The following is a 27,469-nucleotide window of genomic DNA, read 5'->3' on the forward strand; positions in this document are numbered from 1 at the left end:
CTCTGTGAGTTTGAAGTCAGCCTGGTCTAAAAAGCTACACGGAGAAACCCTGTCTCAAAAATTAATTAATTAATAATTTTTTTTTTTTAAAGCTGGCATTTGAAACCAACAGCGTTTTGCAAGGACTATGTGGCTCAATTGTAGCATAGTTGCGTAGGATAGCAAAGCCCTAGGTTAACCCAAGAAAGTACAAATAGGAAAGCCATAGATTAACCCCACAGTAGTATAAAAAAAACTGGGGGTGAGGGCATCATGCAGGTCAAAGGGAAAAAATGCCCGTGTGCAGCCTCTAAGACTGTGCTGAGTGGGGCTTTTCCACAGTGGCCTCTGGTAGAACTGGGTCTGCTTCTTTTTCCTCAGAGCTGTGAGGGGCTGCAGAGACAGGGCCTCAGGTTTCAGCCTCTATCCTGTGGCATTGAAATGGCCCAGGATGAACACTAAGTTTTACATAGCAGAATAGAGCCTCCAGTCTTGAGGGCTAGCTAGCGAAGTCCTAGATCTCTCGTGCATCCCACGAGACGTGACCAGTTAAATGTACTTTTTGAGCCATCCTAAGTATCACAAAACATTGTCTTTTTCGTAAGACATCACACAAGTGCTAATGCCTGGATGGACAGTAGACAGGACATTTTGGAAGATGGCTACATAATTAAGCTAGTAGCTGGGAGGAGCAAGCTTCAGCTGGAAGAAACCAGGAAGACAGCATGCTCCAGTGGATCTGCCTCGCTGGGTTGAGGAGAAGGAATGCCGATGTTTTCTGGAAGTTGTGCTGAGGAATTGGAGTTGAGAAATACACATTGCCATAAATGGTCAGCTCCTGCTCAAAACAGTTGCGCTCACCCCCGGGCTTCCGGACCTCACACTGGAAGTTTCAAGTGAAGTATGTTTCTGACCTTTCCATCAGATCCCTGGAGGAGCAGGTCAGCAGAGTTTCCCATTACAAAGAGACGTGAATCTCTGGGTGCTGTTCCTTAGATGGCAAAGTCACTACTAGTAATTATATTAGTAATGTTGTTAGAATGCTTAAGTTTTCAATTAAAAATGATTTTTATTATTTTATGTGTATGGGGGTTTAGCCTATATGTAGACTGTGCAAATATACATGCAGTTCCCGTAGAGGCCAGAAGAGGGCATCAAATTCCCTGAATTGGAGTTTTGAGAGCTTGGGAACCACAATTGGGTGCTAGGAATCAAACCTGGGTGTTCTGCAATAGCAGCTTTTTTTTTTTTTTTTTCCCTATTCTATATTGCTTTGGAGGCTGTCCTGGAACTCACTCTGTAGACCAGGCTGGCCTCGAACTCACAGAGATCCCCTGTCTCTGCCTCCCAAGTGCTGGGAAAAGGTGTGCGCCACCAACGCTTGGCTGTAGCTAGTGCTTTTTTTGTTTGTGTTTGTTTTCTGAATTACACTGATTCTGGGACTGGAGTTACAGATGATTGTGAGCCATCATGTGGATGCTGGGAATAGAACCTGGGTCTTCTGCAACGGTAGCCAGTGCAGCAAATGCTCTTAACTTCTGACCCTCTTTCCAGCCTGCTTGGTAAATCTTCGGGGTCTTGGTTTGACATGAATTTCCTGAACATTTAAGCTGCTTTAGAATCCACAGTGATGCTTTCAACCGTATGGTACCCTGTGCTTTCCATTCCACACGGCTAGTGTTTGTGATCTCAAGCAGAGCTCTTAACTGGCAAGCCCTGGCTTCCATCTCCAACACTTAGGGAGAACACTCAGCGCCTCTTGTCCAGGCTGTCAGAATCAGACCTACCCTCTGTCAGCAGACTGGGGGCAGACCTGTGTATCTGACATACTTAATGACTGAAAACTTGGAACTGCTATCTGCTGTCCATACTCCAAGACCAGGAGCTAGCACATTCCAGCCTGTTCAATGTGGTGGAACTTTTCTGACACAATTTTTCTGGTATTTCTTTTCCTTCTTTCTTTTTTTCCCCCTAGAGTTTCTCCATGTAGCCCTGGCTATTCCAGAACTCACTGTAAACCAGTCTGGCCTCAAATTCACAAGATCAGCCTGCCTGCCTCTGTCTCCAAGTGCTAGGATTAACTGAGGCGAGGTCTTTTTTTGTTTTGTTTGTTTTTCAAGACAGGGTTTCTCTGGGCTTTGGAGGCTGTCCTGGAACTAGCTCTGTAGACCAGGCTGGTCTCGAACTCACAGAGATCCGCCTGCCTCTGCCTTTCGAGTGCTGGGATCAAAGGCTTGTGTCACCACTGCCTGGCTGAAGCGAGGTCTTTTAATTAGTGACAAAAATGTACATCCACCATAGCAAATGGCATGCTGGGACGTTGTACAATGCCACTCTGTCAGAACAACTGGAAAAGCCAGTGTCATTCCCACTAGATTCCTGCTTCTGTGATGTTCACACACCAGCAAGAATCTGTGTACGTGTGTACGTGTACGTGTGTGTGTGTGTGTGTGTGTGTGTGTGTTTTCAAGGATGGAGCATTTAAAATTATCCACACTGCCAGAATTAGTGGAATATGCCTTTATCCCAAAACTCAGGAGTAAGTTCTAGGCCAGTCAGGTCTACACCGTGCTAGTCAGAGCTACATAGTGAGACCCTGTCTTAAAAAAAAATAACAAGCTGGGCAGTGGTGGCAAATGGCTTTAATTTCAGCACTTTGGAGGCAGACAGAGGCAGGTGGATCTCCATGAGTTCAAGGCCAGCCTGGTCTACAGAGAGAGTTCCAGAGAGACAGCCAGAGCTACACAGAGAGACCCTATTACGAAAAAACCAAAACAAACAAAACCCTTCCCACACTACCTATCTGAGGTCCTCCCTGTCCTGTGTTCCCTTCACTGGCCCATCTCTCAAGCTGAGATTAAGCCTAGGAATTGTGCGTGAACACCATTGAGTGACACTGTTAGAACTAGCACATTTGTTTTATTTGTTGGAAGAAAGCAGTCACTGGATTAAGGAGCCAAGCAGAGCAGTGGAAGTAGCTGAGTTGCTCGGACTGGCGCGTCCCATGTTCATCCGGTGAGCCTGAGCCTTGAGAGGCACTCCCCGCCCCTTCACAGCTCCGAAAACTAGTCTCAGGCTTGGGAATCTGAAAAGAGGTTCTAGTGGTTTTCTTAGCTGGCTATGTTTCTCCCTAAAAGATTTCTGTAAAATTCATCACTTTATAGTTTTCTAAATCCAGTTAATGGTGATGCTAGCAAGACATTAGCGCTGAAGGTGGCATTGACAATAATGGAGGGTGGGAGGGGCGGAGGGAGTGCAGTCGAGTGGAAGTGACCAGGCTGCATTGTGTGAAATTGTCTAAAAAACAGTTTTTAAAACTGTAACTGAACATTCTGGCAGGATTGTAAGAGCTGGTCTCAGATACAGGCACTGGCATCTCCAGTGACGAGAACCCTGAGAGGAAGCACTTAGTTAAGGAAACCAGAAGCTTTAGACCTTATTCCTTGTTTGTAGGAATTTACACCACACTGACACCTAATACCAGGACAGCAGGCTGCAACACCTGACCAGTGACTAGTGGAGGAAGATGCACCTCTCTAGGTGTGTTTGCCAAGCACACTGTCACGGGTAGCATGTCCAGAGCTTGGAACATCCAAGATGGCAAAGGTATGGGTTACACAGCAGACACCAGAAAGGAGCACAGCTTATCTGTCTCTACAAACATGTTTAAACTAGTGACTGCAAGCATAGCCAGGATGGGTGTGCTAGTGCTCGCCTGTAATCCCAGGACTTCGGAGGAGGAGGCAGGAGAATGAGGAGTTCTAGGTCTAGTCTGGCTTGGCTACCTAAGAATCTGTCTTTAAAAAATAAAAAAGCTGAGAGGTGGTGGCATATACATTTCCTTTGATTACAGGGTCTTGCTATGTAGCCCATCCGACCCTGAAATTCTTTCTCCTGCCTCAACCTTCAGAATGCTGAGATTATAGGTATAAACCATTCATTATACCTGCTTTGAATTTTCTTAGAACTCAAAAAAAAAAAAAAATCCTTCGATAAAGCTGTGCCTATTGGCTCATGACTATAATCCCAACACTGTGGAGGCTGAAGGAGGGTCCTTTTGAGTTTGAGGCCAGCCTGGGCTACATAGTGTCCCAATCTTGCTAAACTGCAGAATGAGGCTCTGCCTCAGGAAACACAAACACGCAGGAGTGGGCAAGATGGCTCAGGGGGTAAGGGCTCTTGATACCAAGTCAGATAATCTGAGTTCAATCCCCAAACCCACAAGGTAGAGGGGAGAAATCTGTGCCCACAATTGTCCTCTGACCTCCACACATGTGCTGTGGTGCGTGTATGTTCACACACATAAGATAGAATAATAATTTTTCAACAATACTTTGGTGGTCAGACTTCTTGCGATCCTACTGAAGCATAGGGACATTCTAGTTTCTTTTCAGGGAGGCTAAAAGAATCAGGACATCCTCGTGGTGCTGCACGCCTTTAATCCCAGCACTCGGGAAGCAGAGGCAGGTGGATCTCTGTGAGTTCAAGGCCAGCCTGGTCTCCAGAGTGAGTACCAGGACTGTGTCCAAAGCCACAGAGAAACCCTGTCTCGAAAAACCAAAAAAGAATCAGGACATCAACTTCACATTGACATTTTTATTAACGCCAACTGTTTTTTAATTATTATTTTTTTAAAACAATAGCACAAAAATGTTTTGAGGAAGCAGTCTCACAATCTGACAACCTTCTGAAATACATTAAGCCACACCAAATATGAATTTCTGTTAACACAAAAAAAATTCAGAAAAAATAAAGAGGAAAAATGGGGCAAGAGGAGGGGGCTGAGACTGGGTTAGGTGGCTAGGCTCGTTAGTGGGCAAACTGGTGCAGCAGTGGTGCAGCGGCCATCTGGACCCTACAGCAGTCCCCACTGGCTTCTCATTTGCTCAAGGCGATGAACCAGAGCTCACTGATACTGTTTGGAAGAGTACGGCATTTGGCCTGTCAGTAACTGGGACCATTTTGAGCAGAATCACTCCAGCAGAAAGGCCTGGCTGATAATCTTTATTTCTACTCTCTCACCTATTATACATTTCAGGGTTCTTAAAAGTTATCTTAAAAAAAAAGAAGGAAAAGTATTACCAGCTCCTCTTATTTAATGTGGCTGTCAAAGATGTTTCTCATAATCTCTAAGAAGGACAGGGTCAGGGCTAGGCAGAACCAAAGGGAGAAGAGCCCAGGACAGAGGGGTGGTGGTTGTTTTACTTTTTAAAAAACTTTTCATTACTTTTTTGAGGGGTGGGGATCACACAGAAGGGAGGCAAGGAGGGAACTACAATCCTTGGTTCAGATTGAGTTATGCAGGAAAAGATACCTTCCTGGTCAGTCCCCATACCAAAAAGGAAAAAAAAAAAAAAAACAAGAAAAAAAAAAAAAAACCCAACAACAAAAGAACAACCCACTTGGAATTATTATGCACAGACTCCATTATGTGAGCCAGTATCAGCCTTCTGGTCCGCATCCCTAGCAGTGGACATACCCGGCTTGTCAGGCTGCATGTAGAACCCACTTCACAAAAATCCTTTCCCCAAAAGCCTTTCTTTCCTTTTGGTAGGTTTTAAAACAACATCTGTCACTAACAGGAGAGTGTTCAACACTTTGACAGGCTCCAGGAAGTTTCACAGTTTCATTATGCTCTAGTTTATTACTATCATATTTACATTTTTTTTTATTTTTTATTTTGTTTTTGCTGAATTGCTGATTTTCCTTTTTCAATAGAATTTAATTCTGGAGTGTGAGCAGGAACCAGTTAACTACATTCATTGTCCAACCCCCACTGGTATAAGACTCCAATTCTTGGCATGTGAATCAGCTGTTGGGTAGCTCCTCCTCATCCCTGCAGAAAGGCAGCAAGCCCTTGGTGTGGGCAGGTGGGTGGAGGCTTCACACTGAGGGTTGGGAGGCTCTCCGCTGGAGGAGGTACTCTTGAATGTTATCAGCATCTCGCTTTAGCCAAGCAGCATTCAGCAAGATATTTTCACAACACTGCTGGATGGTCCTCTCAGCTGAAGGAGCTGGATGACTCTCGAAGAAAGCCTGGTAGGAAACAATCCAGAATGGAGAACCACTGTTAGCAACGTGGGAGATTAATGCTGGGACTACATAAAAGCACCAACTGGCCTAAGGGATCCATCAGCCTCAAACATGAGAACTGACCATTGCAGGCTGAAAGAAGAAACTCCTCCGGCCTACATATAGGAATCCTTCCATAGGAATCCTTCCTTAACAAGTGAGTGCATAAAACCTAATCAAAAGCTGATAAAGAGATGGAACCTCCTGCTCTTTAAAATGTTGTCTATGTGTCCAGCTTATGGCCCATGCACAAGCTACATACAGCCAAAGCCAGCTATGAGCAGGGCCCAATACACAATCATAAACCTACTGAAAGCATTATTATTATTATTACTATTATTATTATTATTTTTGGTTTTTCGAGACAGGCATTTTTTAAAAAAAATAACTTGATTGTGCAGTTTTTTCCTCAATAAACATTTAACTAGGCAGATCAAAAATAACATTACTCCAGATATAACAGATATATTAAAAATTTAGATATTTTATATTTTGTTTCTTGCATAATCTCCAAACTCTGTGCTATTTTATACTTACAGACCAGCTACATTTCTGGCTTTCTGTTGTGGCATCTCGTAGACTTTTGCCTGCATTGAGCAATTTGGCCTTGGGAGAGCAAAGAAGGCCCCTCCAGAGTATGACATGGTCAGACTCCCTCTAACCTTTTCCCTCACTTCATTCAGAATCTAACCTAGATTAATTTTTTTTTGTTGTTTTGTTTTTCAAGACAGGGTTTCTCTGTGTAACAGCCCTGGCTGTCCTGAAACTCTCTTTGTAGACCAGGCTGGCCTGGAACTCAGAGATCCACCTGCCTCTACCTCCAGAGTGCTGGAATTAAAGGCGTGTGCCACCAAACCCAGCATCTAGTTTTTGTTTAAAAAAACAAATGCTTATGTATATGGGTATTTTCTTTGCATATATGTTTGCACATCAGAAGAGGGCATTGGATCCCACGGGACTACAGTTAGGAACAGAACTCAAGACCCCTGGAAGAGCGATCAGTGCTCCTAAACACCAACCCATCTCTCTAGCCCCTAGATTTGTTCTTGAAGATTTATTTTTACTTAAGTATATATATGTATGTGTTTGTGGAGGCCAGGAGCACATCAGATCCCCTAGAGTTGGAGTTACAGGTGGTTGTCACTCACCTGATGTGGGTGCAGGGAACTGAACTCAGGTCCTTTGCAAGACCACCAAATACTTTTTTTTTTTTTTTTAAGGTTCTCTCCCTCCTTCTTCACCCCCGCACCCCCCCATTTATTTATTACGTTCTGTATGTATCCCTGCAGGCCAGAAGAGGGCACTAAATTTCACTACAAATGGTTGATGGGTGATGTTATTCTGTATGTTTCTCTTATTGGTCAAATACTGTTGGGCAAATGGCCAATAAGGCAGGAAGACAGGTGGGACTAGGAGGAGGAGATTCTGGGAAAGGCAGGCAGAGTGAGCCGTCAGACAGAATCGTGATGCTGCTGGAGGAGTAATACCATGCTGGGCATTACTGGGTAAGCCACAGCCTCGTGGCAACACATAAAGACAGAGCTACGCAATAAGAAGCCCTCGTCATCGGCCAACAGTTAATGTGTTCATTTGGGGCTCCAGGCAGCTGCAGGACCAGGCTGTTGGGAAAGAATGATTGTAATAGATGGTTGTGAGCTAGGAATTGAAGTCGGGACCTCTGCAAGACCAACTAGCCTTCCTAACCAATGAGCCATTTCTCCAGCCCCCAGCAAATGCTCTTAAACCTAGAGATGCTACAGTGATGTGTTTGTGTATGCATGTGAACCTTGAGCATGCCCCAGTGAGAATGTGGAAGTCAGATAAGACAATGTCAGGAGTAGGTTCTCACCTCCCACAACATGGGCCCTGGGGATCGAGCTTAGGTCACCAGGTTTGACAGAAAACACATTTTACTGCTGAGAAATGTCGCTGGCCCTAAGCCAGATCTGACAAAAACCCTGGCTCCCTTTTTTGGGTGGGGGTGGGGGTGGGGGTTGAGATAGGGTTTGGAGGCTGTCCTGGAACTAGCTCTTGTAGATCAGGCTGGTCTCGAACTCACAGAGATCCGCCTACCTCTGCCTCACAAGTGCTGGGATCAAAGGCGTGTGCCACCACGGCCCAGCTCCTGGCTCCTTTCCAATATTCTGCTGTTAGCATCTGGAAGTGTCCCCTACACTGGTACCTCACATCCTCATGCTGGTCTCCAGGATCCCTCAGGTCCTACTCACAAGTTATATATATCAAAGTCTCTACTCTAGCATCCTGGCCCTTCCCACCTCCCTAGGTACTCTTTGTTCTCTATATAATGAGAAGGCTTTCCCCTGTCCCCACTGTCATTTTTATCTTCTCTATCCCTGCTTCCCACTCCTACCCCATGCTCTCTTGCAGACAGCTCCAGCTATATCCACTCTACTCTTTTTCTCTCTCTCTGGGGTCTTCCAGATACATCTGCATATTCTCTCTCTCTTATTAAGAATAAAAGCCCTTACCCTAATAATGTTGGCAGATTCTTTACTGTGTTCCCTTACATACATATGTTAATGGAATTTGGGAGGAGATGCCTTTGGAAGGGTATTGCTTCTGAGTTCATGGTTTTTGTTTTCTTTCTTTTTTTTGTGTGTGGGGGGTTTCAAGACAGGTGGCCCTGGCTGGCCTACACACTTAGAGATCTACCTGCTTCTGTCTCCCAAGTGCTGGGATTAAAGGCATGCACCACGACTGCTGGCTGAGTTCATGGTTCATAGCCATGAACTTTGTAGGCGACAAGGTCATGTGCCAATGTTAAAAGGTCTTGGGTAATTAGGATGTGACTCTTATGGAACCTGAGGCTAGGCTCTGTCAAGGTGCTTGCCTGTCACTGAGTAGGCTAACGGCGCTAAGTTTCAATCTCTCATCTATGAGAAATGTTTGCAGGGTGAAGGAACAAGGCATTTCAGGACCCAACGCCATCCCCAAGATGATTGCATAAATAAGGGAGATGAAGCCACCAAGTTTAAAGTGCTGCTACTAATCTAATTGGAATTCACAGTTTTACATTTTTCATAAAATAAAACTCCTTTCCCATTTATTATTAAAAATTACTAAGCTATTTTCTAACTAGTTCATCTGATTTTATAGCAAACAAAGCATCTGGAAACACCAAGCAGCAATGGCCACTAGGCCTGTCCTGGGACCTTGTCACCAGAGTGTGAAAGGGACATTACTAACTCATCTCTATTAATGCACAGCCTGATTACTAGAGAAGGCAATGGCTCTGCAGGCTCTGAGAAGTCAGGGCTGGAATGACAGCAGTGCTTTAGTTTCATCTAACAAACAGCACTAGCATCTTATCATCCCTACACCTGGAAATCATCCTTGGCCCTTTTCTTCTTTGAGATAGGGTTTCTCTACATAGCCCTGGCTATCCTGGAACTCACTATGTAGACCAGGCTGGCCTCATAGAGACCTGTCTTTCCCAGCCTCCAGAGTGCTGGGCTGAAAGCCATGCCCTACAAGGAAATTATCCTTGGCTTCCCCCCCCCCCTTCCCTTATTTCAGCAGTTCTCTACTTAGGCCCCTACAGGGTCACATTTTAGATATCTTGCATATCAGATATTTACATTATAATCTATAATAGTAGCAAAGTTACAGTTATGAAGTAGCAACAAAATAATTTTACAGTTGGTGGTGGGGGGGGTCACCACAACATAAGGAAGATAAAGGTGAAACTGACATTATGTTTAAAGTATAATGTAGTTTAAAATTTTCCTACTCAGCATTAATTTGTCCCCCAAACTTTACTAGGTTCAGAGTCTACACAAACAAAACTGGTTATCTCTCCACTCTAAACTCTTCAGATATTGAAGCCAAGTCAAACCTGTCTTTTTCTAAGAAACAAGGAAACAAAACCACACCATCCTAATAACTGATGTTTCTGGAGCTGCAGAATGGCTCGGGGTAAGGGCACTTGTTACTCTTGCAGAGGACCCGGGTTCCTAGTACCCACATGGTGGCTTACAACTTTCCAGACTTCTCGTTACAGGGGATCTGATGGCCTCTGACATCTATGGTACCAAGCAAGCACATGGCACACACACATGCAGGCAAAACACTCATATACATAAAGTAAATTTAAGGAAAAAAAAAAAAGCTAGGTTCATGTTATATTCTGTATTGAAAAGTAAAAAGTACATGGTACTTTCCTTACCTTAACTTCTCCAGCCATTTTATCAAGCGCAAAACCCTCAACAGAAAGCTGAAAACAAACCAGAAGTTTTAAACACTAGGAATAAACTTCCCCTTATCCCAAACAAACCACTCTGTCCTCTGGTACTCTGATTTGTTGCAGAGACTGTAAGATGGGAACATGCACAATCATAAAACAAACCTCAGAAATTATTTGAGTAAAAAACTTTTTTGACGCTGGGGCTTGAAACCAAGGCCTAGTGCAGGGCAAGCCTAAAACTGAGATACAACCCTCGAGGAACTCTTTATTCAAGGGCATGGGCATTTTTTGGGTTATATATCCCTGGCTGGTTTCAAACTCATAGCAATCCTTCTGACTGAGCTTCTAGGTGTTAAGATTATAAGCTTGGCCCACTATACCTGGCTGAAGCACCTTTTAAGGAGCAAAGACCCTGACTTTTTGGATCTAACCTCCTAGACTCTAAAAATCATGGATAACCATTCAGGAACATTCAAGATTAGCAGCTACTCACTACTCCCACATACCTTTATTAGTCTGGATATTAAGAACCCTCCCTGGTATCGATTATAAAGCTCTTCCCAGTTGTCCTTTATGAATTTCCAAGCAGCTTTCCTCCCTTGCTTGCTGCCTCCAGCTACTCCACCAATTACTGACACAGTGTCCTGTGGACGTACCTCTTCCTAAAAACAAACAAATAATAAAAATGAAAGAAAGAAATGAAGGAAAAGGAAGGAAGGAACGAACGAACGATCGAACTAAAAGTCTGGCTGTGTAGAGTATCTTCTGGTACCAGAGATTACAACAGATTGTACTCCCTTCTAGGGAGGTGACTGAGCAGGAAAAGGCATCCACTTCTTCAACCTATTCTAATTCTCACTACTGGTGGGAGATGAGAGGTCAGCACAGCAGCCAAGCCTCATAACCTGATTGTCTCTCGAAACCACACTACAGGAGGGAGGACCACCCACCTCCTCTCACCTCTACTCTCACCATGACCCTGCCACATATGAGATAAAGCAAATAAAATACAAGATTATAAGTGTGCTGAATCAAAGACAATGGCCACACATCAATGAGCTCCAGTTCTCTTGAAATACAACCTATAACTTACTGAAAGTGCAAAAGTGAGGACTTTTTGAATCAATTCAGGTGAAAGAGTAGCCCCAAGAACTCTTTCAATTCGGTTTTTCTCTTCTTGCATATCAGCTTGTTTGTGAAGCTATAGGGAAAAGAAATAATGACGAATAGTTAGTTCATCCCGTTCATACCAGGTTCTCTTCCCATAAGGTAAAATTTCTGCTTTGCTTTCTCACTGGGTGAGACTGGCAGAACACTACACCATAGAGAATCTTTTGTCAGGATGGCTGAGCACTAAAACCTGCATTTGCCATAGCAGTAAGCCACTAGATGTAGGTGTATACTAGCTACAGCCTGTCTCGGTCCTATAGAGTCAAACATTAATAGCTAAGAAGTAAGTCTGCCATTGTCAAATTCTTTACATCACTGACACCTGATCAATGCTTTGCATTAGATGAATAAACTATCAATTTAGCCTATAATAGTGGAAGCTGAAAGTAATCTAGACACCTAGTAGCCGGCTGCAATGTTTACTCATTTAAGAAAAAGATGCATTAATGTTGGGAAAGTAGAAGCATAACGATTGGAAATTTAAGGACATCCTTAATTTGAAGCCAACCTTGGCTACACAAGACCCTGCCCCCACCCCCCACCCCTCCAAAAAAAACCAAGAAGATGCGTTATTGAATGCTACTTAAAATTTTTGTGCATGGGTGTACATGCACTCATGTTTGCAGACTTGATTACTCATGAGGAGTCTTCCTGTATTGTTGTCTACCTGTTTCCTTGAGTCAGAATCTGTCAATAAGCCTAGAGCTTACATTTTCACCTAAGCTAGTAGGCCTGTAAGCTCCTGCCTTATGTGCCCGCTCACTGCAACTAACTCTTAACATAGGGAACCCAAACTCAGGTCCTCTTGCTGTATAGCAAGCTTTTTACATACTGAACCATCTCCTCAGCTCCCCAAAGTCACACAAGAATATTTGGAGCTGGAGAGGTGCACTGAAGAGACTTGGCTTCTTTTGCAGAGGCTCTAGGTTTGAAGCACCGACATGGTGACTCACAACTGCCTGTTAATTCTAGCTCCAGGGTAGTCACCAGGCACACATGTCATACAATGACATACACAAAGGTAAAACACCTATACATATTTTAAAAAGAAAGAAAATGAAACCGCAGAATTCTATTACCTAATGTTCTTTTTGCTTATTTTGAAACAAGGTCTCACCATGCAGCCCTGGACAGCTTGGAGCTCACTGCATAGATGAGACTGGCCTCAAAATTTGTGAGAGACTTCCTCTGCCTCTTGCCTCCAGAGTCTTGTAAAGGTCTGATATATTCAAGGTCTGAACTTGAGCTTCAGGAAGCATTGCTCTCCCAGAAAACATGTAACACTCATCCACTAGATGGCACTCTACACCACAGCTCAAGACAGCAGGAATCATTTTTAAATCAAAGGGATGGATCACTCCCTCCTAAATTACTAGGCAGGAGAAAACAAGCCTCATCTCTTGTCACATGTCCCACCAACACCCCCACCCCCCACCCCAGACAAGGTTTCTCTGTGAAGCTTTGGACCCTATCCCGACACTTGCTCTGGAGACCAGGCTGGCCTCGAACTCACAGAGATCCACCTGCCTCTGCCTCCCGAGTGCTGGGATTAAAGGTGTGTGCCACCAATGCCCAGCGTGTTTTTATAAAATAAAATGTATTGAGGGTTTGCCTGCATGTATATAAGTGCATTGTATATATGCCTGGTGCCCTCATATGCCAGAAGAAGTTGCCAGATTCCTTGGAACTAGAGTTATGGACAGCCACTATATGGACCACTGGGGATGAGCCTGGTTTCTCTGTAAGAACAGCAAGTGTCCTTCACCACTGAACCACCTCTCCAGCCTCACAGAGAATCTTTTTGTTGTTGTTGAGACAGGGTCGCATATATCTCAGCTTGAATTCTCTGTGCAGCTGAAGATGACCTTGAACTCCTGATCTTCCTAGATCTACTTTCCAAGTGCTTGGTCCACTGGCTTACATGTAAATGTTTTAATGACCACATAGTTCTGATGGGTGATTTGGGTATTTAGGCACATTTTGCATAATTACTTGATGACAGTAATAAGCATATTTTGGTCATTTCACCTCTAACAGCATGGTTCTTTCTTTTTTTAAAGATTTTATTTATTTATTATGTATACAACATTCTGCTTCCATGTATTTCTGCACATCAGAAGAGGGCACCAGATCTCTTAACAGATGGTTGTGAGATATGATATAGTTGCTGGGAATTGAACTCAGGACCTCTGGAAGAGCAGTCAGTGCTCTTAACCTCTGAGCCATCTCTCCAGCCCCAGCATGGTTCTTTCTTAACAGACTGGAAATTAATGCACAAGGACTAGATACAGCATTTGTCCCAAGTATTACTTTTTTTTTTTTTTTTCCAAGACAGGGTTTCTCTGTAGCTTTGGAGTCTGTCCTGAAACTCACTCTATAGACCAGGCTAGCCTCAAACTCACAGAGATCTGCCTGCCTCTGCCTCCCGAGTGCTGGGATTAAAAGCATGAGACACCAACACCCAGCCCAAGTATTACTATTAACACAAACTCTGATACAGGTCTCTACTATTATAGAGGCAGGATTAATTGTATGTTCCCAATGTTAAGAAAACTATGAAGACAGATGAGCAGTAGCAAAATTATAGTTATGAAGTAGCAATGAAATAATTTAATGGGGGGGTCACCACAACATGAGGAACTGTATTTATTAAAGGGTCGCATCATTAGGAAGGTTGAGAACCACTTACAAAGACAAGCATCTCTGTGAGGCATAGTAGGTAGTTCAGGCTGTGATCCCAGCTACTTGGGAGGCTATAGAAGAATTAGTTCAAGCCTGGCTGGGCTATAGTAGTGATTTCAAGGGCTAGTAAGACCCTGTTTTAAAAAAGGTGGGAGCAGGTGTGATGCGTGTCTGTGATCTCCATAACCTGAGCATCATGTGGGAAGGTAGAAGGAAGATTAAGAATTCAAGGCCAGCCTCAGTTACAAAGGGAGGCAGAGTACTGCTTGGGTTAAACGAGCCCCTGTCTCAAAAAAGAAAATACACAAACAAATAAAAACAAAAGAAAAATGGGCATAGTGGCACACCTGTAATCCTAGCACTTGGAAAGGTAGAAGCACGAGGATCAGAAAAATGAACAATAATCTTCAAAGTCAACCTGGGCTAACTGAGACTTTGTCTCAAAACAGAACAAAACAAGCAGGGCTGGGACTAGTTTAGTGGCAGAACCCGTGCCTAACACGCATGAAGTCCCGGAGTCAAACCTCACCATTTCAGGATTAAAATTTAGCTAGATACTAAAGTTGTGAAGGAAAAACAAACGAATAAACCTGAAATATCAGTTCAGCATCATTTGGAAACATGCAAACAGACCTCATACGGCTCTCTCCCTCTCTCTTTCTAGGGTGGGGTACTGGACCTAGCCCTAGGGCCTCCAGCAGGTCAGGCCAACAGTCCCATTAAGCTATTCTTCCAGAGCCCTTTTACTTTTTTATGCTGAGCAGGATCTCACAAAGTTGCGTAGTCTGACTTTGAACTCACTCTATAGCCAGATAGGCCTTAAACTTTCTATACTGCTTCAAACTCCTTAATACCCAGGATTATAAGTCAGACCCAGGCTTTATTTCTTTGTTCAGGCTTTCCCTCATCTTTCAAATCATATAAAGTGGTACTTGTCTATCCAAATCCAAAGGCAGGAACCTGGAGCCTTTTCCAGATACACTTACCTTTAGCATAATATCTAAGGTGCTGCCATCCCCATGCTTTAAAACAGTAAGATAGACCTACAAAAAAAAAATCCAGGGAAAAAGAAGACATTTGAGTTACATGTATTTTGTTATAAATATTCTAAGATAAAGAATAGCCACACATGTTGCTACAGGCCTGTTGTCTTAGCTCTGGAGAGAGTGAGGCAGGAGAAAAACCATAAGTTCGAGGCCTCTGTGGGCTACACATTGAGATCCTGTCTGGAAAAACAAAACAAAGAAAAGCTACAAAGCAAATTTAAAAAATTATAGTTATGCATCTGAACAGACTATGGTTATCAATCACTAATAAACTACTGGTGAAAAATCACAAAGGGGCTGACATGTCCTGACAACACCTTGTACCAGTTATCTCAGAGAAATGCACAAAGTTAATCACCTTGCAGCATTGATGTGTTTCCTGAGAAACAAATGAGAAGTTGGTACAAACTATCTAAGTAGCATATGTTAAAACAGTCAGACTGTGGGTCAGTTCTTAGGTCAATTTTAGCTCCACAAACTGAAACTTACACCTAAAAGTCAAGGGAATTTATCTTTATTCCCTTCAGACATGGTCTCTCTCTGTGTAGCTCTGGCTGCCCTGGAACCTACCATGTATACAAGGCTAGCCTTGAACTCAAAGTTCCACCTGAGTCTTCCTCCTGAGTGCTAGGATTACAGGAGTGTCCCACCATGCCCAGCCTTCAAGGGAATTTATTAAGATGACTTACAGGACTTCTTAGATCAGCAGAAAGAATCTGTTTTCCTTCCACGTGCTCCTTAAACCGACGACGGGCTTCTTCCAATGTTGCCATATGCCCTGCTTTTCCCAGTTTGCCCAGCACCAAGCCCCTCAGGAGTGCATCTAGATGACCTGATTGAGAAGGGAAGACACAGGACTACTTGAAAACCCCACTTTTATAAATTCATTACCTAAATATTTTGTAACTTTGTTACACCAGATCTATGGTCTTGAACAACCACAATCAATTACTCTAATAACTTGAGAGAACACTTGACTTAATTTACCAGATTGTAAGAGGAAAGGAGAAAACATACTAGACAAGCAAACAAATTTGCTGACTTTGTCTGGATTGAAGTGCCATCTATCAGAGCCTACTAATGTATTCTCAATGTAGTTAATTATACATGAGCTAGGAAGTGGTGAAGGATGCCTTTAATCCCAGCACTCGGTAGGCAGAGGCAGTAGGAGTTCTGTGAGTTCGAGGCCAGCCTGGTCTACAGAGGGAGTTCATGACAGTCAAGGCCACACAGAGAAACCCTGTCTCAATAAACCACAAAGATAATATATGAAAAGGAAAGAATTACACCATGCAGGTTTGATCCAAGTTTTGTTTAAAAAGACCCACAGGGAACTAGAATGTTCTTTGCACAATTAACTGAAACCTTAGATTTTAAAGTGAAAATCCAATGGATTCATTCTCCAATGACATGCAAAATTACCAGTAAGTACCCACACTCAGTTCAGTATCACTGTCATTATAGGTAAAAGCTTCCACGTAAGGTCTGGGAATATAGCTTTGTGGTAGAGCATGCCAGAGGCCTTTGGATCAACCCTAGGACTGGGTTGATAAAAAAAAAAGAACAGAAAAGAAACAAACTTTTATATATAGTTCAGATCAAAACAGGGGTTGGATTCCCTGCAACTGGAATTACAGACAGGTAGTTGTGAGCCTCCATGTTGGTACTGGGTACTGAACCTGCTCCTTTGCAAGAGCACTTAACTGGTGATTCAGCTTTCTAGCTCCTGTGAAGGCTTTTTGTGTGTGCACATATAATTACATACATGTGTGTCCATATATGTGGCGAGCAGAGGTCATCCTAGGGTGTTGTTCCTCAAGGGCCATTAACTACCTTGTGTGTTTGTTTGTTTTTGACACAGAGTCTCACTACTTAGCCCTGGGTAGCCAAGCACTCTCTTTAAAGACCAGGTTAAGCTGGGCAGTGGTGGCTCACGCCTTTGATCCCAGCACTCCAGAGGCAGAGGCAGGCAGAGTTCGAGACCAGCCTGGTCTACAAGACCTCCAAGGCTACACAGAGAAGCCCTGTCTCAAAAAACAAACAAACACACATAGAAAGAGCAGGTTGGGCAAACTCACAGAGATCCACCTGCCTATGCCTCGAAATTGTTGAAATTAGCAGTGTGCCACCAATCCTGGCTACCTCACCTTTTAGGACATGATCTCTCACTAGAATGATGCTCACCAGTGAGAGGCTGACAGCCAGCAAACCCCAGAGATCTGTCTTCATCTCCTTAGTGCTGGGATTACAAGTATGTATCACCACACCAGGCTATTTTACATGGGTTTTTGGGCTGGAACTCGTGTCTTCAGGTGTGTACTCTTAGAAACAGAGCTGAGTTGCCTCTCCAGCCCTTACTGGGACTCGGCTACTGACTTGTGTTGCAGGACAAAGCCATATTTTGCTGCTTTGCTCTTTAATTCCCCTGTCTGTATAGCTATAAAACAAAGGCTTTCTTCTCCCTGTATTCTTTTTGAATCAAAGGTTTCACATCATATCATTTCCAAAGAGAAGTGTAACATCCAGCAATCCAGCAGCATGTGCTCACTTCCTTCCTACTGTCCTGTTACTCTATATGGATGTTCCTCTACAAAGCTAACTCCTCTGCTACAAAGTTGGGTCTGAACTCCTCTCAATTACTCAGCTGCCACACCAACAGTAACCTTTCACCTTCTCTCATAGCACATACACTTTCAGTACTACCATTTCTTTCCCCCTGGGAACCTTTCAATTACTATATACTCTTGCATTATTTTCAATACTAGAAAAATGTTGCAATCCCACATCCTCAAGTCTACTCCTGTTGTCAACAAAATTCTTTTTAAAGAGTTGTCTAGATAAGTTCTGGGACACTCTATTTTCTCCTGGCTCTCCTCCTCACTGGCCAGTCAGTTTCTTTGTGATTCTTCACCCCCCTTTTCTCTGAGTCTCACATGGACAAGGGTGGCCTTGACTTTTCTATGAAGCTGAGGATGACTCCTGAGTCTCTTGCCTCTACCTCCCAAGGATTAGTGGTGTGGACAACCATACCCTAGCCTTCTTTGTTTTTTGAGACACTGTAAGTAGACTAGGCTGGTCTTGTTTATTTGTTTACTGACAGGAATGTACCACCACCAGTATGCCTGTCTTTGATTTTTCTTTTACCAATCTCTAAATCCAGAACTATGATATAGTCCTCAAACCTCCCCCTCCACCTAACTTTTTTTTTTTTTTTTTTTTTTTTGGGTTTTTCGAGACAGGGTTTCTCTGTGGCTTTGGAGGCTGTCCTGGAACTAGCTCTTGTAGACCAGGCTGGTCTCGAACTCACAGAGATCCACCTGCCTCTGCCTCTGGAGTGCTGGGATTAAAAATGTGTGCCACCACCGTCCGGCCTCCCCACCTATTCTTAATCATTAGGTGATATCTTCTAGTTTCACAGCTATAAATACTACTGCATGCTATTAACTCTAAATGCATTCATCTAAGCCCAGATTAGCATTCTATACTCGGATGTCCAAAATGATCCAATCTGAAAGACCCCAAACAAAACTCCTGACTCTTTTTTTTTGCAGCCAAAGTGCCTCTACAACAACAACAACACACACACACACACACACACACACACACACACACACACACACACACACACACACTTACTTTCTTTTAAAGAAAGGATCTTACTGTGTAACCCTGGCTGGCCGGGAACTCTTGGTGTATAGATGAGGCTAGCCTTTAACTCAAGACCTCTTAAATGCTGGAATTAAAGGCCACCAAACCTTGTCCTCTACAAGTAGTCTTAATCTGAGGAATTTTCTTTCTGTAACACTCAGTTTTCCACCAAATAGTTTTAGTACTACCTACAAAACACACTAAGAATATACTACTTTATATAGGCAAGCTACAATCGACACCTTAAATCGTCTTCTGAATGGTTTTCCTTCAGGTTGTTTTTCAGTCATGCAAATCAAATCACATTCCTCTGCTAAGAACTTTTAAAAACTAGCATCTTGTATCACAAAATGTGAAAAACAAGGAACTTACTATACTCCCCACACCCTATAGGATGCCTTTAACTGGCCATGGGCCTCTCATCCACCTTTACCTGGTCCTGACCACACTAGCCTTCTGATTATGTACTGTTTTTGTTTTTCAAGACAGGTTTCTCTGTTACAGCTCTGGCTGTCCTGGCACTCGCTCTGGAGACCAGGCTGCTCTCGAACTCACAGAGATCTGCCTGCCTCTGCCTCCCAAGTGCTGGGATTAAAGGCGTGCACCACCACACCAGCCACTTCTGGTTATTCTTTGAACACTCCATCAGGATCATACTTGCTAGATTCTTGTCACTTGCTAGTCCCTCTGGTCTGGACCATGTTCCTCAACTATTTTACTAAATACTGGCTTAGTACTCCTTATTCACACTGTCTAGTTTTATTTTTCTTTGAGATACTCCCCACAACTATAATACAATTTGTTTGCTATGTCCCCCACTAGAATGGAAGCTATACAGGGAAGTGCTCTGCTCATCTCTACCACCAGCTTCTAAAATAGCACCTGACTTTTACTAGCTATGTAAGTATTGGTTGAATCAATAAAGGAAAGACAGTGCCAAGTATTTGCTACTATTGTTGTTCTTACTACAAGATTCTCAGATTAATGATCTGAGAATAACTCACTGTTTAGAACAGGCTAGGCCCCTGGTTTAAAACCAGCAATAGAAAAAAAAAAAAAAAAAAAAAAACTCGTGGATTAAGATTAGTCAAGAGAAGGTATTGGTGGCTCACACCTTTAATCCCAGCACTCAAAAGGCAGAGACTGGTGGATCTCTGTGAGTTCGAGGCCAGCCTGGTCTACAGAGCAAGTGCCAGGACAGGCTCCATAGCAATACAGAGAAACCCTGTCTCGAAGAAGAAAAAAAAAAAGAAAGAAAAAATTAGTCAGGAGAAAACACCTTACTTAGTGAACAGATGACAACAGATAATTGTATTTAAAGCTTATAAATCACCATTGTCAACATTTAAATGACAGTTTAAAAACGGTACATGATTATACACATAATCATGGAACACACACATAGAAAGCAATTAATATCCTTATTTTGGAAAGATAAGTGATGCCAGGTGTGATGATTCATGCCGAGGCAGGAGAGTCTCTATGGGTTCCATGCTACTTGAATTTGTTGCTGGTGTGATAATTCACCAGCAGATTCAGAAGATGTAGTTTATGGCTAACTGAATATACAGTAACATCTGGATACAGAGATGCTGCTGCTGTTAATTACAAGTGAACAGAAAAGTACCAATTTCAGACAGATTCTTTCCCCATACAGTACACTCATTCATTACCTTCTCCAGGTTTGGGGTCCCAGCCCAGTCTCTCTCCTATAGGTGAAAAGACATCTTTCACAAACTCCTGGATTTCATCATAGAAGTCTGTGTGGGACAAGAGAGTTGAAAGAATCCCCAGGTTACAGCTCAGGTCGCTCCATACAGTATAATTGGGCTCATTCACAAAAGCCTCCATGACTTTTAGAACCTCTACAGTGCTAATGATTCCAGCTCGAGCCTGGGATAGGAAAAAACACAAATTAGCCCAGCCTTCAAACAAGACAAAAGAAAACAAACATGTACTTTGGCATTATCTACTGCTAGTAATTTTTTGGGTTTAAGGAAATGAGGCTAAGTAAGTTCAGAATACTATTAGAATAAAAATCCTATCATAACATAATCTTTTATTTATTTCTTTGCTATTTGTAAAAGAACTCCTTAAAAATTACATTATACCTCATAATTTGAGACCAACAAAAACCAGTTAACTTCTTATTTTTACTCAGTTTCTGGGGCAACACTTTAATGTTTTCAAATTTTTTATACTTTCAGTAAAGCTGCAAGAAGAGTTGGGCTCTGGTTCTTGACAAAGGCTCTTTCAGGGCTGGACCTGCAAACTATGTCAATTTGAGCCTCTCCTTTACGCACTTCTAAAGAACAGGAATGGGAAGGCTATGAATTTAGAGTGCTTGCTTTCAGCACTGACTAATAAGAGCTGGAAAAAGAACTTCTGTTCTATCAGCCAACTGCACACACAGCCTGCTCTCATGGGACAGGTCTGCCATGGCAGGGAGATTAGCAGATGGGAGGATTTGTCCATGAATGCTAATCTGCATTTATGCAAAGAAGGAATCCAATCAGCAATCACAGAGGGCAAGGAGATTTCAGGTCCGATTTAAAGGAATGCTAGAAAGAATCACAATCTTACCACAGGCAAAGACATTCTGAAATTACCTAACCTGCTGGAGTCATAAAGACAAAATACAAATTTTGCTGCTTTAAATCCTTCCTGGAACAAAGCCAAATACGTATATAATTCTGGGGCTGATATTCTATAATTTGAGTAATAACATACTGTTAAAACATTCTGGCTTTCCTAGCAAAGTAAGAAAAACATAAAATCACTCTGAATCAGTTTTTAAAAAAATCAGTACGGAAATTTCTTCATTACTCATATCCATGTGTTTTGAAAAGAATGGACTTTTTCTCTTACAAAGAATAGTTTAAAGATTTTTTTTTAAGATTTATTTATTTACTATGTTTACAACATTCTGCCTCAGTGTATGCCTGGACACCAGAAAAGGGTACCATGTCTCATTACAGATGGTTGTGAGCCACCATGTGGTTGCTGGGAATTGAACTCAGGAACTCTGGAAGAGCAGTTAGTGTTCTTAACCTCTGAGCCATCTTTCCAGCCCAACAAAGATGGTTTTAAAAATTAGCTTAGAAACATTAAAATGGAATTTGCTTCTGGCAAATGATACAGGTACAATTTTGTTGTGTTAATAATTAGCCATTTGCTGTTGTCCTAAAAGTGCCAACCTTTGGGAAGAACCACATCCTTCTATTATGCTTTATACACTCCAGGAGAAACAGGACCCTTTAACCAAGAAAATGCATCATGTAACTTAAGTGTGAGATGCTCACCAGAGAAAAGAGGTCATTCTGTAATCCAAGTCGATCCACTGGGGGCAGTGAAAGGTCACGGATGCCTGGTAATAAACTTTCCAGCATGGCAGAGCTGTACTGGGTCCGATAAAACCCAACTGTTCCCAGATTTAACTGAAAAGAGCCAATATATAGTATTAACCACTTCCTTTCACCTGACTTCTCTTTTGAGACAGTGTTTCCAACCCACAGAGATCCACCTGCCTCTGCTTACACAGTGCTAGGATTAAAGGTGAGCACCACCAGGCTCAGTCAGACATTACATTCCATTTTTAAAAGATTTTTTGGGTGGCCACCCTGGTCTATATAATGAGTTCTAGGACAGCCAGAGCTACACAGTGAGAACCTGCCTCAAAAAAACAAAACCAGTTTTTTTTTGTTTTTTTTTTTTTTTTGGGGGGGGGGTACTGACAGGGATCAAACACATGGATTCCTGAATACTAAGCAAGGACTTTCTCACTGAGCTAAGTCCTGCCTTGAAAAACAAATAAGCAAACAAAAGAACTATGTAAAATGAAATTATAAAGTTTACTATGTAGAAATATTATAAAAATAGGGGATGGAGAAATGGCTTAGCGGTTAAGAGCACTGGCTGCTCTTGCAGAGGACCAGGTTCAATTCCCAGCGCCGACATGGCAGCTCGCAACTGTTTGTAACTCCAAGATCTGACACCTCACACAGACATACATGCAGGCAAAACAGCAATACACATAAAAATTGAATCATAAAAAGATACTGTATACATTTGTATAAATAATCAAAATATATTTTGCTTTGTTTTTTTCTAAACAGGGTTTCTGTGTAGCTCTGGCTGTCCTGGAACTCACTCTGTAAACTGAACTCAGAGATCCAACTGCCTCTGCTTCCCAAGGGCTAGGATTAAAAGGTTGAGCCACCACTCTTAGCTTTTTAGAATGGGAGGGCAGTTTGAAGTTGAAAGTCTACAAATGTTCTATGCACAGTCTACTATTTACATCTTCCTTTCCCTGTCTGAAACAGACTCACTAGCCTAGGCCAGCATGAAACTCTAACCTCCTGCCTCAGCCTAATGGGTGCTGGGGTTACAGGTAGGCATGACCAAATGCTGTCAACTCTTATTTTTCTTCTCTCACTTCAGGGTTTCCTTCTTGTTTATTTCTTCTTCTTCTTTTTTTTTTTTTTAAATAATTTATAAACTTTATTTTGTGTGCATTGGTGTGAAGATATCAGATCCCATGGAACTGGAGTTACAGACAGCTGTGAGATGCCATGTGGATGCTGGGAATTGAACCCGGGTCCTCTGGAAGAGAAGCCAGTGCTCTTAACCACTAAGCCATCTCTCAAGCCCCCAGTGTTTCCTTCTTATTCTTTAAATTGAAAGAATATAATTCAGAGAAAGCCACAGAAGGTAGAGGAAAAGAAATAATCCTTCAGATAAGATAAAAACAGCTACGCCATTCTCAACTCACCTTTACCCATTGGTCTGGTTTGACATTTTTCAAGACTACATTCATCTCTCGCTTATCCATTAGTATTTTTAGTTTAGCTTGGCTGGGATCTTCACTAGTTGAGATTGTGATAGGAACCATCCACTGAGGACAGTCTTCACCTAAACAAGAAGAGAACAGAAAATTTAAAGACAATGTTACATTTAAAGAAACAGATGGAAACCATCAGTGGTGGTGCACACCTTTAATCCCAGCACTCAGGGGCCAGAGGCAGGTGGATCTCTCTGAGTTTGAGGCCAGCCTGGTCTACAGAGAGAGTTCCAGGATAGGCTCCAAAGCTATAGAGAAACCCTGTCTTGGAATAATAATAATAATAATAATAATAATAATAATAATAATAATAATAATAATAATAAAAAAGAAAAGAAACAGGTGGTAAGGTAGACAGAGCACTGTCAGTGTTATAACCAAGACACATCCACAGCTTTATTTTATGCTTCCAGGTGACCTAAGTAATATTAGTGCAAAGAAAAAGATAAGTTAATATCAAAATCAGTTGTCTCAAAGAGAATAATTAACTCAAGCAATGCAATAAAGATAGCTGTTAGATCTGAGTAGTGAACGTTCTAAGGTGTTTTCCTTAAAGGGCTTACACTACTACACTGGGACAGTGTTTCATCACCGAGGAGACACATCTAAAAGCCAAAGCATTTGAAAAGTAGAACACTGTATCAGATAGCAAACAGCAAATCAGACTCTGTATTAGTGCATTAACAGAGCTATTTAAAGAAGGCTCACAATCACATGGTGGTGGTGCATGCCTTTAATCCCAGAACTCGGGAGGCAGAAGCAGGTGGATCTCTGTGAGCCTGGTCTCCAGAGTGAGTTCCAGGATAGGCTCCAAAATTACAGAGAAACCCTATCTCAAAAACAACAAAAGGCACACAATCATCATATAAGTAAACCTCTTGCTTGGTTAAAAAGATTAAGTCACAGCCCGAGATGGTGTCACTCAGAGGGCAGAGCTCTGCAGGAGGATCTCTGTGAGCTGAGAATAGCTTGGTCTACAGAGTGAGTTCCAGGACACCTAGGGCCACACAGTGAAACCCAGGCTCAAACAAATACAAACCCCACCATCGAGATACTCCAGGTTTTAATGTTGCCCCTATTGGTTAGGTCACAGAGGACTATACTGAGATTACTATTCTAAAGCAAAAGAAACAGTTTCTTCAATTAAAATGTAATTTCTTGGGTAAAATTTTATAGGTAAAAGGAGCTTAATGAGAAGAGAAATTATCTGAGAAGGTAGCAGTTGAGAGGACAAACTCAGGGATCTCAACTATCTTATTTGAATTCCCACTCTTTTAAACTTATTAGATAGGTGTCTTTAAGAAATTTTATTGGGGGGGGGGGCTAGAGAGATAGCTCAGTGGTTAAGAGCACTGGCTGCTTTTCCAGAGATCAGGGTTCAATTCCCAGCACCCATATGGCAGCTCACAATTGTCTGTAAGTTCATTTCCAGGGGATTGGACACTCTCACACCAATGCACATAAAATAAATTAAAAAAAAAAAAGACAAAAATTTTAGGGGGTGGTGGTGGCACATGCCTTTGATCCCAGCACTCAGGAGGTAGAGGCAGGCAAATCTAAGTTCAGCCTAGTCTACAAAAACGAGATTCAGGACAGGCTCCAAAGTAACACAGATAAACCCTGTCTTGAAAAGCCAAAAAAAAAAAAAACAACAGGAGGGGGGACAGGGACCAGACACCACATGGGAGAGATGGCTCAGCAGTTAAGAGCACTCACTGGCTGTTCTTCCAGAGTACTGGAGTTCAATTCCCAGCACCCACATGGCAGCTCACAACTGTCTGTAACTCCAGTTCCAGGGACACCTTTACACCAATGCACATAAAATAAATTTAAGTAAATTTTTAAAAATTTGGAGCGTTGGTGGCACACGCCTTTAATCCCAGCACTCCAGAGGCAGAGGCAGGTGGATCTCTGTGAGTTCGAGACCAGCCTGGTCTACAGAGGGAGTTCCAGGACAGCCTCCAAAGCAATACAGAGAAACCCTGTCTCGAAAACAAACAAACAAACAAACAAACAAACAAACAAAATAAACAACCCAAAACTAAATATTTTAGGGGAGAGGTCTGGAGAGATGGCTCAGTGGTTAAGAGCACTGGCTGCTCTTCCAGAGGTCCTGAGTTCAACTCCCAGCAACACAACCATTTATAAAGAGACATGGTGCCCTCTTCTGGTGTGCAGGCAGAATGCTATATACATAATATGGAGAGGAGGGAGGGAGGGAGAGAGGGAGAGAGAGAGAGGGAGAGGGAGGAGGAGGGAGGGAGGCGGGAGGGGAGGGAGGGGAGAGGGAGAGAGAGAGAGAGAGAGAGAGAGAGAGAGAGAGAGAGAGAGAGAGAGAAAGAGAGAGAGATGTGTAGAGGGAGTGACTGAAACAGGGTCTTTCTACATATCCCTGGCTGACCTGGAAGTTGTTATGAAGATCAGGCTGTCCTCAAATTCACAGTGATCTGCTTGCCTCTACTTGTACACAATTGCTGCACAGACAAGCAGGCACACAGATACACATAAAATAAATAAAACAAATTAAATTCAAAGTGTAACTAAACAAATAATAAAGAAGATGGTATTATTTTTAATTTGAAAACCACTAGTAAGGAACCCAAATTTATTGCTCAGTTCCCTCTTATAACATTATTTGCTTACCGACATATGGTCCACTGGCACAGAATTTCTTTTGAGACAGCCTCAGCACTCTGTCATCTTCTACCTACAGAAGCAAAGTAAAGGCTATAATAACAATGGTGATTTTTGGGTGTTTCTGTGACAGTGTAGATGGAGAACCAGTACAAACAAATGTCTTAAAGGGTGATACACATGAGGATACTATAGAATAGAAAAAAAGTCACTTTTGGGGGAGGGAATCATGAGTCCTCCCCTAGCTGATCAGCAGCTGCTTTGGGGTGGGGGATGCAAGTTTTCTTCAGACATGCAGTCTCTGGTAGGTTGTTCATGCTCCTGTGGCTGGCCCTATACCCGTATGCATGCAGTGAGTTATATAAAAAAGGACAGGAGGGGTAGGAGTTGGATGTGTTGGGAAGAGTTCTTGGAATACAAGATACATTGTATATGAAACTGTCAAAGAATAAATTTAAACAAGTCAATCCTTTTCATTCACATCTCAGAAGAAAAATTAAAAAAAGAACCTGTTTAAATGCCCTAGAGACCAGCTATTCAATCTATATATAATATAATATATATATATAATAAATTTAAATATAATAAAGCTTTTCAAATAAAAGACAAATTTGTATGAATATGAATCCTCTGAAGGTGTGTAACACTCATATGAGAGAAATTCCTAAAAGCAAATTATTTATCTTTAAAAATATATAAAACAAAAGGCAGGAATGCCAATGCCCACCAGCAATCCCAGCTCTTGGGAGTGGGAGGCAAAGCAGTAGGTCTTCCAGGTTGTCCTGGAGGATGCTACACAGTGAGTCTAAAGTGAGCCTGAGCCTGTTCCACTTCCCCCAAAGTGTACACAACAAACAAAATTATATTATTCTTCATAGAGAAAGATTATATTAGATTTTTCCCACTTTATTAGATTAACAGGTAGATTCAATATTCAGAATTTAAATCCTAGAATGCAGCTTGTTAGCTATAAAAGGAACACATATCTTGTTTTAAAGTACAAGTTTTGTAATAAAACACAAATTTGAATGTGAGAGTGGTTATAAATAACCTGAAAATCAAAAGCAATAATGTATATGTTTAAAAAAAATACTTTGGGTGAGATGACAACTTAGTATAATGCTTGCTATGCAACCACTAGGACCGGAGTTCAATCCCCAGCATCCACGGAAAAACTGGGGTGTGATAATGAGC

The 27,469-nt window shown here is 42.3% G+C and overlaps 1 protein-coding gene across 1 annotated transcript in view; it reads right to left on the reverse strand.

The window, feature by feature from the left end:
• Positions 1 to 4,563: 4,563 nt before the first annotated feature.
• Positions 4,564 to 27,469, reverse strand: part of Npepps (aminopeptidase puromycin sensitive) — a 74,898-nt gene continuing 51,992 nt past the window's right edge. The window contains 10 exon segments of the mRNA XM_027424173.2: positions 4,564 to 6,015; positions 10,238 to 10,285; positions 10,762 to 10,917; positions 11,349 to 11,456; positions 15,094 to 15,150; positions 15,843 to 15,985; positions 20,475 to 20,694; positions 22,104 to 22,238; positions 23,573 to 23,712; positions 26,285 to 26,348. Coding sequence (XP_027279974.1) covers positions 5,863 to 6,015; positions 10,238 to 10,285; positions 10,762 to 10,917; positions 11,349 to 11,456; positions 15,094 to 15,150; positions 15,843 to 15,985; positions 20,475 to 20,694; positions 22,104 to 22,238; positions 23,573 to 23,712; positions 26,285 to 26,348 — 1,224 coding nt within the window. The 3' untranslated portion in view covers positions 4,564 to 5,862.

This window comes from Cricetulus griseus, chromosome 7 (assembly GCF_003668045.3).
Source record: "Cricetulus griseus strain 17A/GY chromosome 7, alternate assembly CriGri-PICRH-1.0, whole genome shotgun sequence".
In the NCBI taxonomy this organism is placed as follows: Eukaryota; Metazoa; Chordata; class Mammalia; order Rodentia; family Cricetidae; genus Cricetulus; species Cricetulus griseus.